General features: G+C 47.2%; 1 protein-coding gene across 2 annotated transcripts; it reads left to right on the forward strand.

Annotated features, from left to right (window-relative positions):
- cad (carbamoyl-phosphate synthetase 2, aspartate transcarbamylase, and dihydroorotase) lies at positions 1–11758 on the forward strand. Of its 2 annotated transcripts, XM_077709776.1 has the most exons (44): positions 1–503; positions 944–1083; positions 1178–1307; positions 1374–1516; positions 1596–1737; positions 1813–1984; positions 2433–2618; positions 2682–2791; positions 2865–3007; positions 3107–3238; positions 3317–3550; positions 3622–3843; positions 3914–4102; positions 4176–4300; positions 4371–4504; positions 4581–4693; positions 4826–4990; positions 5091–5176; positions 5244–5490; positions 5574–5672; positions 5743–5967; positions 6036–6218; positions 6285–6503; positions 6590–6757; positions 6827–7009; positions 7094–7198; positions 7263–7508; positions 7638–7719; positions 7809–7975; positions 8047–8211; positions 8279–8410; positions 8493–8694; positions 8766–8956; positions 9038–9178; positions 9273–9350; positions 9420–9561; positions 9629–9822; positions 9926–10000; positions 10174–10386; positions 10464–10589; positions 10654–10809; positions 11046–11147; positions 11227–11321; positions 11398–11758. In XM_077709776.1, the coding sequence occupies exons 1-44, from the start codon at positions 398–400 to the stop codon at positions 11495–11497; spliced, it is 6708 nt and encodes a 2235-aa protein (XP_077565902.1). In that variant the 5' UTR covers positions 1–397; the 3' UTR covers positions 11498–11758. The 2 variants fall into 2 exon arrangements, with proteins under 2 accessions (XP_077565902.1, XP_077565893.1); XM_077709767.1 differs by having other exon boundaries at positions 9273–9561.
- Positions 11759–11771: the final 13 nt, after the last annotated feature.

Here is an 11771-nt window from a genome sequence, read left to right on the forward strand (position 1 = left end):
TAAATTCATGAATACGAAATGTAATCAATAAGTAGAATGTCTTTCCCTCCTGATCTATGTTTGACGAATGAAAGAGGGTGATTTTTTTAATGATATGTGGACACTCTTTACCGGAAATTTTCATTCCAGCTTGACGTGGGGGGTTCGAAGCCGAGTTAACCTGCCCCGCACACGTGGGACTTTTTGGGACCATCGGCATCCACCCATAAACCGGGAAAACTCAAACCGATCGCCGTCTCCCATCAGACATTCTCCAGTTTCCAAGTAACCTTCACCAAAGGAGACTCATCTATTGCTCTTTTGGCTCATTTTTTTCCCGATCCCCGAGTTTCACGTGGAAAAGACCCCAGATCTTGTTCAACCAGCAAGTAGCACAGCACCACGAAGTTGAAGCAAGATGTCCGGGAAGAGCACCGACACAAAGGCGACCCTGATCTTGGAGGATGGGACGCGTTTTACGGGCACCCTTTTCGGGGCTAACGTGTCCGTTAGTGGGGAAGTTGGTAAGTGAGATCTGGCTTTTCATTCCCTTCCAAAACGCATGCTGTCATCCCTTTGGGCATTCGCCATGTTGTTAACCAAAATGCAATAAAAGTCGATCCAGAGGAACCTGTCTGTTGACTAAAATTCAAGACCCAACGCGTCCCTTTGTAATTTGTGCTTTTTAACTAACTCGGCAAATATGTTGTGGCTACTAGCTCCTCCCAGTCCAGATGGGTTGGACGTCTATTGCCGTCTATGGCAGCTGATGTGTTTACTAGTGGCAACACGTTGAAGCCATAAGAAGAGTAGAACTTAATGCAATTGTTTTTACTACTTAAAATGAATGGTTGAGAAACATCTGCAATTGTGAATGTGGGTACGTAGTGTGGAAAACTGTAAAAGCTGAATTTAAATGTTATTCTTCCCTTTGGTAATATGATTGATGATTTTTCCCCCATAGTGTTCCAAACAGGCATGGTGGGCTACCCCGAAGCCTTAACCGACCCCTCCTATCGCTGCCAGCTGATTACCCTCACCTACCCGCTGGTGGGCAACTATGGCGTGCCATCATCCCAAGATGGAGCTTTTGGACTAAGCAAGGTTCTCCAAGATGATGCTACACTTTTTATTATTTTCATTTTAATCAAATGCCTGTTAAATTTTTACAATAATTCCAAATGATCTTACCTCCCAGTGGTTTGAGTCTTCCAATATCCATGCCGCCGCTCTCATCATCGGGGAGCTATCGGAGAATCCAAGTCACTGGAGCTCAGTCAAGTCCTTGGACCAGTGGCTTAAGGAACAAGGAGTTCCTGGACTACAAGGCAGGAAAACACAGTTAAAAATATATATTAGATTATATGTTCTGAGCTGTTTGCATTTTGATTTAGGCATAGATACCCGTTTGCTGACCAAAAAGATCCGTGAGAAAGGTACCATGTTAGGGAAGCTGCTTCTGGAGGGAACCCCCGAGGAGGCCTTTCCTTTTGAGAATCCTAACAAGATGAACCTGGTCCAGGATGTGTCCATAGGGGTAGTTATCTAAAAAAAAAGTTCTATCTCCAAACCATCTTTTTTTGCTGAGCCATTCACGCTTTTTTGTGTTTCTACAGACACCACAGATATTCAACCCCAGCGGCAATGTGCGGATCACCGTGGTGGACTGCGGCATCAAATACCACCAAATTCGCTGCCTGGCCGAACGAGGGGCCCGCGTCACTGTGGTACCCTGGGACCACCCATTGGACAGTGCAGGTGGATATTAAATTCAAATTAAGGCTGTTTATTAAGATACTGTTTACTTATTTGATTTTTTTTTGCTCCCTTCAGATTTTGATGGTTTGTTCATTAGCAATGGCCCCGGTGATCCACTGCAATGTCAGGCTACGATTGACAACGTGCGGAAAGTGGTGGGCGTGGATCGCCCAAAACCAGTTTTCGGGATATGCCTGGGACATCAGCTGCTCTCCTTGGCTATTGGAGCAAAGACCTACAAGATGAAGTCAGTAACTCGGTTCAATCTCATATGCAAAGTAAATCCGAAATATTTGTGTTGTCAAATTTGAAGATTTATTTTTGGTTATATCCAGACTTTACAGGTCAAAGACCTTGTGGGGTCAGGTCATGTAACTATTTCCTAGGTTGGATTTAAGGGACCTACTTCTTTGGCTTCTCATGTGAAATGGAACTTGTTTCCGTTCTCAGCCTCCATGTTTTTGATTAAAAACAGACCAAAGGCTCGAAAAAGCGACAGCTGTTTTTTTTTCCAAGGTTACTTGAACCAACGTGGTATGACAACTTGGAAAGTGTATCCAAACCAAACACTTCGACTCAGATCACCATTTAACAAGAGTCTGAAAATATTTATAGCATAAAATGCATTGTCTGTGTTTTCCCCATTTATATGCATATTGTTGATTTGATTGAGATGTTTTTTGTTATGTTGCTAGGTATGGTAACCGTGGGCACAACCAGCCCTGCCTCCACACGGGCACCGGCCGTTGCTTCATCACCAGTCAGAACCACGGCTTTGCGGTGGACCCTGACACTTTGCCTAGCGACTGGGAGGTTCTTTTCACCAACGCCAACGACCACACCAATGAGGGCATAGTGCACAACACACAGGCACTCTTCAGGTACAGCCCTACCTACACTCACTCCTAGCTTGGATAATAATAATAATAATTTTTCCATCCTAGTGTCCAATTCCATCCCGAGCATAAAGCCGGCCCGACAGATCTGGTTGGTTTGTTCGATGTGTATCTGGACACCGTTAAAGACCACAAGGAGGGCAATGCTGGCAAATCTGGTAATCTGTTGAAGGCCTTATCAAGCAAAATCATTGAACACTATTGTGACACGTGATGATCACGTTTCCGCAGTGAAGCAGCGTCTGATGGATCATCTCACCTACCCGGATTCTCCCAAGCCTGAAGACGTTTCCCGACCGAAGAAGGTTCTCATCCTGGGCTCAGGAGGACTTTCCATTGGCCAGGCTGGCGAGTTTGACTACTCTGGCTCTCAGGTTGGTCATTCTCGTTCCTCAAAAACCTCACCTACTACTCTTCTTTAAAGATGATTGACAGTCAAAAATATTCTAATGGTTCCCCTTTTTTTCTTTTAGGCTATTAAGGCTCTGAAGGAGGAGAACATCCAGACAGTGCTGATCAACCCCAACATTGCTACAGTGCAGACCTCCAAGCGACTGGCAGACAAGGTTTACTTTCTGCCAATCACGCCAGTGTATGTCACTCAGGTATGTCTTTGAAGACAGGCCATCTTTTAGGATCTTCTGGTTTGTGGGTAGCGCACTGACAGACTCCTTGACTCCAAGGTCATCAAAAACGAGCGACCAGATGGCGTCCTGCTGACGTTTGGTGGACAGACGGCGCTAAACTGCGGCGTGGAACTGACCAAGTTGGGTGTGCTGGAGAAATACAATGTGAAGGTTCTAGGTACACCAGTGGCCTCCATAGAGATGACTGAGGACAGGAAAGTCTTTGTGGAGAAGATGGAGGAGATCAATGAGCACGTGGCGCCCAGCGAGGCGGCTTTATCTGTAGAGCAGGTGAACGGAGAAAGTGTAGGTCGGGAGAAACCTGCTGAATGTTGACCACTGACTACTTGTGGGACCTCCAGGCGGTGGGTGCTGCAGAACGCCTGGGCTACCCCGTGATGGTGCGCTCGGCCTTCGCTCTGGGTGGCCTCGGGTCTGGTTTCGCCAACAACCGCGAAGAACTGATCTCCCTGGTCACGGCGGCTTTTGCACACACCTCGCAAGTGCTGGTGGACAAGTCATTGAAGGGTTGGAAGGAAATAGAGTACGAGGTGGTGCGCGATGCCTATGACAACTGCATCACGGTGAGCTCCATGTCACTTGGCACTGTTTCAGGTTGAGTTTTGAAATAACCACTACTTGTGTTCTGTTCAGGTATGTAACATGGAGAACATTGACCCATTGGGCATCCACACTGGGGAGTCTATTGTGGTGGCACCCAGTCAGACGCTAAATGACCATGAGTACAACATGCTGAGGAATACTGCCATCAAAGTCATCCGCCACCTGGGGATTGTGGGAGAATGCAACATCCAGTATGCGCTCAATCCTGAATCGGACCAGGTAAGACTCACAAATGGTGTAGACCACTTGAAAGGTCATTCTACTTCCACCTGTGTCTTTTTGTATTTTTCAGTACTACATCATAGAGGTGAACGCTCGCTTGTCCCGCAGCTCTGCCCTGGCAAGCAAGGCCACAGGTTACCCACTGGCATACGTGGCGGCCAAACTGGGCCTGGGGATCCCACTACCGCAACTCAGGTTAATGAGAACGCCTCATTTTCCCCACATTGGGTCAGTTCGATCAGGTTTGTTTTTTTTTTTGTTGCAGGAATTCTGTCACAAACTCAACCACGGCCAATTTCGAGCCCAGTCTGGACTATTGTGTGGTGAAGGTGCCCCGCTGGGATCTGAGCAAGTTCTTGAGGGTCTCCACTAAAATCGGAAGCTCCATGAAGAGTGTCGGTAAGAGAGCATGGATTTCAAGAGTATAGATAATGGAAGGGGGAGAAGATAAAAAAATGTTGGCTGATGTCTCCAGGTGAGGTAATGGCTATTGGCCGCAGTTTCGAGGAGGCCTTCCAGAAGGCTTTGAGGATGGTGGAAGAGAACTGCGTTGGGTTTGACCACACTATCAAGCCTGTTTCTGAACAGGTGGGCAGCTCATTGACAGAATACCCCAAAATTACAAAGGGGAACTACACTCAGGACAGAAATCTAATTTAAAAGCTGGTTTGTTGAGTTTCCAGTGTTTGACACATTCCCAGTAACACCCTCTGCTCACAGGAGCTTCAAACGCCTACCGACAAGCGCATCTTCGTTCTGGCCTCCGCATTCCGTGCTGGCTACACTGTGGACCAACTATATGACTTGACAAAGATTGACCGCTGGTTCCTGTATAAGATGAAGAACATTGCTGACCACGAGCGACTGCTAGAGATGTACAACCAGGTATGATGTTCGACACAAGCAGAACCTTGACTATATTACTAGACTACCTAACTTTACCAAAACCGAGGTTGTTAATCCTATTCTGGGATTGGGAACACAGGATGAGAGCCTCATGCCTCTTGAAGTGATGCGCAAGGCCAAGCAGCTGGGCTTTTCTGACAAGCAAATCGCACTGGCTGTACAAAGGTGGGACAAATTTAAAAATAAGTTTGAAAATAGTTTATACTGATGTCTTCGTTCTTCCCGTCTTCAGCACCGAGTTAGCAGTGAGGAAGCTACGCCAAGATTGGTCCATCCTCCCCGTCGTCAAGCAGATCGATACCGTGGCGGCGGAGTGGCCGGCTTTCACCAACTACCTCTACCTCACCTACAATGGCGCAGAGCACGACCTGAGCTTTAGCGACCAGCACGTTATGGTGATTGGCTCGGGTGTCTACCGCATTGGCAGTAGTGTGGAGTTTGACTGGTGCGCGGTAGGCTGCATCACCGAGCTCCGGAAGGTATGCCTCCGAAACCTCGCCGACCTGCTCGCTCATTCATGATGGACGTCTGAGTAATCTGTCCATTTCTTCTCTTGGTGAAGATGGGCTACAAGACCATAATGGTGAACTACAACCCTGAGACTGTCAGCACGGACTACGACATGTGCAACCGCCTCTACTTTGATGAAATCTCCTTTGAGGTGCGTACATTTTGTAGTTGAAAGAGACTTGCTTCAAAAAAGCTCATGGAAAAACTGTCTGAGATTCCAGGTGGTGATGGATATCTACGAAATGGAGAACCCAGAGGGCGTGATCCTTTCCATGGGAGGCCAACTACCCAACAACATCGCCATGTCTCTGCACCGCCAGCAGTGCCGCATCCTTGGAACTTCGCCAGAATTTATCGATTCGGCAGAGAACAGGTTCAAGTTCTCCAGAATGCTGGACACCATTGGCATCAGCCAGCCACAGTGGAAAGAACTCTCTGATACCGAGGTAATAATACAACGTTTTGCTTTGCGAATGGAAAGTTTAGCCTTAAACATTTGTGCCATGCCCTGCAGTCAGCTATCAGGTTTTGTGAGACAGTGGGCTACCCATGCGTGGTCCGCCCATCCTATGTGCTGAGCGGTGCCGCCATGAACGTGGCTTACAGTGATGACGACATGGAGACTTACTTGAGCAATGCCGTGGCTGTCTCCAAGGAGTATCCAGTGGTCATCTCCAAGTTCATACAGGAGGCCAAGGTGAGACTAAAAAAGAGAGAGAAGGGCATTACAGAACTCCGTCTCTGAAATAACAGTTTCCAATAGGAAATAGATGTAGACGCAGTGGCCCGCGACGGGGTGGTGATGGCTTTCGCCGTGTCCGAGCATGTCGAGAACGCCGGCGTGCACTCTGGCGACGCCACACTCGTGACGCCCCCTCAGGATCTCAACCAGAAGACCATTGAGAGGATCAAGATGATCGTCCACGCCATTGGGCAAGAACTGCAAGTCACTGGCCCTTTTAACCTGCAATTAATTGCTAAGGTACTCAGTTGCAGTTCATCCCTGATGAATAATAGGGCTGGGCTTAAATGTTGTGACACTATTATGGATTGTCCTTCTATTTCCAGGATGATCAGTTGAAGGTGATTGAATGCAATGTTCGGGTCTCCCGTTCCTTCCCCTTTGTGTCAAAAACTCTGGGTGTGGACCTCGTGGCGCTGGCCACACAGATCATAATGGGCGAGGATGTGGAGCCCGTTGGTCTAATGAGAGGCATGGGCATTGTGGGTGTTAAGGTAAGTACCCCTTTCCTACCGTTTCCCCTTGCTTCCTCAGGCGACATTGACTGTTTGCGTTGCTCTCAGGTTCCTCAGTTTTCCTTTTCGCGGCTGGCGGGCGCTGATGTAGTTCTCAGTGTGGAAATGACCAGTACGGGAGAGGTGGCTTGTTTTGGTGAAAACCGCTACGAGGCTTATATCAAAGCCATGATTTCCACTGGCTTCAAGATTCCCAAGAAGAACATTCTTCTCTCCATTGGCAGCTATAAGGTAAGGTCATCACCGAACTTGTCATCTTGAATACATACATACCGTTAACTGGATGGGATGATATATTTTGTTCTGGGTTTTTAGAACAAGAGTGAGCTGCTGCCCACAGTACAGGCCCTGGAGTCACTCGGTTACGATCTGTATGCAAGTCTGGGGACTGCTGATTTCTACACTGAACATGGTGTCAAGGCAAGTTGATGCACCAGAACTCTCAATTCTACCAGTGCTCTTACTTGTATTTTTCTTTGGGCAGGTGAAGGCAGTGGACTGGCCATTTGAGGAGGAAGACAGCGCATGTCCTACTAAGGAAAAACAGCGTAGCATCATGAACTACCTGGAGGAGAACCACTTTGACCTGGTGATCAACCTTTCCATGAGAAACAGTGGTGGACGCCGCCTGTCCTCTTTCGTCACCAAGGGTTACCGCACTCGCCGTATGGCTATCGACTACTCGGTGCCGCTCATTATCGACATCAAGTGTACTAAACTCTTTGTTCAGGTATGTAGATAGTACACAACTCTTTCCTGAGTTACAGTTAAAGAGTTACAGTGAAGCTAAGAACTTTGTACACCTTGTCATATTTCTTGGTCTAAGTTTAAATCTGGTGATTGAAACTCTTGTTGCCAGGCGCTTCTTCGGATTGGTCCAAGTCCAGCGGTGAAGACTCACATTGACAGCATAACGTCACAGACACTGGTCCGCCTCCCTGGTGAGTGTCTAAGTTTGGCTTAAGTAATTTGTATGTCTAACTTCCAGAAAAATACAGGATGAGTTTAAAATGCTTGTCTGGGCTTCCAGGTCTTATCGACGTCCATGTCCACTTGCGGGAACCTGGCGGCACACACAAGGAGGACTTTTCTTCAGGCACTGCGGCTGCCCTGGCAGGCGGCGTGACCATGGTGTGCGCCATGCCCAACACCGCTCCAGCCATCACCGATGCTGCCTCTCTGGCGCTCGTACAGAAGGTGATTTTCAGCACAAAAGTCTTGCTTTTGCATCCCATGTTACGACTCACTGGCTTCACTTAACGTCACAGCTGGCCAAAGCTGGCTGCCGTTGCGACTACTCCCTCTACCTGGGCGCCGGATCGGAAAACGCGGGCATCCTGCCTTCTTTGGCCAGTCAGGCTAATGGCCTGAAGATGTACCTGAATGACACCTATTCTACTCTCAAGATGGACAATGTTTCCTTGTGGATGGAGGTATGGGTTCTTTACCAGCTAGCAATGTTTGTTGACTTCGCCTTTTGTAAGTTTCTTCTCTTTGAAGCACTTTGAGAAATGGCCCAAACATCTCCCCATCGTGGTCCATGCTGAGAAGCAGACAGTGGCTGCCGTCTTGATGGTAGCTCAACTATACCAGCGGCCAGTGCACATCTGCCATGTGGCCAAAAAGGAAGAGGTATGAAGACACTATTCTTTCACACAGTAGACTCAGGAGTACTACTCATGATAATGAGCCGCCCTCCCTCCTCCACTTTCAGATTGTGATTATCCGGGCCGCCAAGCAAAGGGGCATCCAGGTGACATGTGAGGTGGCGCCCCATCATTTATTCCTGAACGAAGAAAACCTGGTCGAGATGGGCAACAAGCGAGCACAAGTGCGACCCATGTTGGGCTCGCGGGAGGACATGGAGGCGCTGTGGGAAAATATGGACATCATTGACTGCTTTGCCACAGACCATGGTTAGTAGTGGCATCGCCTCCAAGAAGCAAAAGAAAAGAGTGGCATTTTTCTGATTTTTTTTTTTTTGTAGCTCCTCACACTGTGGAAGAGAAGGACAGCGACAATCCTCCCCCAGGCTACCCCGGTCTGGAGACCCTTCTGCCACTTCTACTCACTGCCGTTAGCGAAGGCCGCCTGACTTTAGATGACATCATCCGACGTCTTTACGACAACCCGCGCCGCATCTTCAACCTACCTGTGCAGGACAACACCTACGTGGAGGTTAATTTTTCACTGAAGATCCTTGAATAAATACTGAATCTTATTTTTGACAAGTTGGTTTTCCCATGTGTTTTCTTCTAGGTGGACTTGGAGCAGGAGTGGGTGATTCCATCAGCCATGCAGTTCACTAAGTCTAAGTGGACGCCATTCGAAGGCATAAAAGTGAAAGGCAAAGTTCGCCGAGTGGTCCTGCGAGGAGAGGTGGCCTACATCGATGGGCAGGTAAAATTTTACAGAAATGGGATGTATATTGTTGTTGGCTTTATATTATTGCTCCTCAAACTTAAATGAATGTCCTTATTTTCTTTGTGTTCAGGTTTTAGTGCCTCCAGGTTATGGTGAAGATGTGAGGACATGGCCCGTGGCTCCCATCCCTACGCCCGAAAGCCCAATGGTAAGAAGTTCAAATCCAGTCTTAACAAAACAGACGAACATTGAAGTGGTTATAACTTTTATTCATCAGACCCCCGAGCGTCCTCGCCCGACTCCTCCTCGAGATGGTCTATTGCGCGCCCGGGCCGCCAGTCCCCGCCGTTCAGCCGGAGATGGTCGCTACCTACAACCCGCTCGGGTTCATCGCTCGTCGGACCCGGGACAGCCGCCAGGTAGGGGAAAAAGGGTAAATGAGGGAAGTCTGTTTTAGGGATTCCTCATTTTTTCCCTCAAACACAGAGATTGTGACATTGCCACCCTCGGGCATGGGCGAAAGTTACAGCCACCCGCCTCCACTGTCCAGGCTCCTGTCACCCCAAGCCATGCCAGGGCAGATGCCTATGGTACAGCAAGCCCACCCTCAAGTATCCCCTCTGCTGCAGCCCTTAGTGGGCCAGCATGTCCTGTCTGTCAAGCAATTCAGCAAAGAGCAGGTTGGATATTTATATTGCATGATCAACTCCATCAATAGCTGCCAGCCTTTAAATGTACTGAAATAACATTAATTTTTTATTTTATTTTTTTGTCTTGTTTCAGATGTCTCACCTGTTCAACGTTGCACACACATTACGGTTAATGGTTAAGAAGGAAGTCAGTTTGGACATTCTCAAAGTAAGTCCTAAGTTAAATTAAGATTAGATAAAGAAATAGTCAACCATTCACAATGTTTTCTAACCATAACTTGTCAAGACATAGTGAAGTCATCACATTTATTTAAGCATTGGCCTTACCACAAAAAATTCAGGCATGAAATATGCTCTCATTAATTACAATTGCCTCCACAGGGCAAAGTGATGGCATCCATTTTCTACGAAGTGAGCACCCGCACCAGCAGCTCCTTTGCGGTAGCCATGCAACGTCTTGGCGGCTCCGTGGTCCACTTCTCGGAATCCACCTCATCCACGCAAAAGGGCGAGTCCCTGTCCGACACTGTACAAACCATGAGCGGCTACGCTGACGTGATAGTGCTGCGACACCCCAAACCTGGCGCTGTAGAGGTGCGCCCATATTCTTAAAATCCCACTCGACTCAAAGTATTTTTTTTTTTAATTTGTACTCCTATGCTCTTGTGCAGGGAGTGTCTCGCCACTGCCGCAAGCCCATAATCAACGCAGGTGACGGAGTTGGCGAGCATCCCACTCAGGCCCTTTTGGACGTCTTCACCATTCGCGAGGAGCTCGGGACCGTCAATGGCATGACGGTGAGGTTCGCTGTCCGGTGGGTCTTGAGGGAATGACTTTTAAATGTTTGACCTTTTGAACCAGATCACCATGGTTGGCGACCTGAAGCACGGCCGAACTGTCCACTCGTTGGCCAAATTGCTGACTCAGTACCGCATAACACTGCGCTATGTGGCCCCCAAGAACCTCCACATGCCAGCTGAGATCATCAATTTTGTGGCTTCCAAGGGCATAAAACAGGTTGGTTTGGGCAACAACAACAAAAATCATTCTTTACTGTTATGTCACTGCATTAAGAGGAACTTTAAAAAGAAATCCATTTCAAAAAGTTTTCACTCTTCTTTGTATGAGCTTTTAAACAGTAATGTTGTCATTATAAAACTGTCACTAAGTTATATCTGATTAACATTCACTAGTCAGTTGTTGATGGTAAAGTCTGCACTAAACTGATAGTGAATTCAATCATGTTTTTACAGGAGGAATTTGACAGTATTGAGGAAGCACTACCCGACACTGACGTCCTCTACATGACCAGAATCCAGAAGGAGCGCTTTGCATCCGATGCAGAGTACAAGGCTGTAAGATGATTTTTAAACTCTTAGCTCATTTAAACAAAAAAAATACACATTTAAAGTTCAATTTCTGTCTTGGTTGCAGTGTTTTGGACAGTTCATCCTCAGCCCTCACATCATGACCGGAGCCAAGAAAAAGATGGTCGTCATGCATCCGATGCCCAGAGTCAATGAAATCAGGTTGGATGATTATACTATTAAATGGCTTTACAATTTATTATCCCACTGACCTTTTGGGATTCTTTTGTACTTTCAGTGCGGAAGTGGACACTGACCCCAGGGCCGCTTACTTCCGCCAGGTTGAAAACGGCATGTATATCCGAATGGCACTGCTGGCAACTGTGTTGGGACGATAATTTACATCAGAGCAGTTTTTCTTTTACAAGGAAACCCTCAGGGGAAAGAATGCTGTTTTGAGCAACAGCATTTAAGAATATACGTGCCAAAAACCTGCTTTTTCTCCCTTTATGCCATATACCTCATCTAGTTTAAATGTGCTGCATTACCCTATCATGTACTCCAGGTGTCATTTTAGATGGTAAATATATCTTGTCACATAGGTATTGGATATTTTTTGTACTGTGGAAAAATTGATTAAAAGACAATAATACCTTGGAGATTGTTGTGTTG

This window comes from Stigmatopora nigra, chromosome 2 (assembly GCF_051989575.1).
Source record: "Stigmatopora nigra isolate UIUO_SnigA chromosome 2, RoL_Snig_1.1, whole genome shotgun sequence".
NCBI lineage: Eukaryota > Metazoa > Chordata > Actinopteri > Syngnathiformes > Syngnathidae > Stigmatopora > Stigmatopora nigra.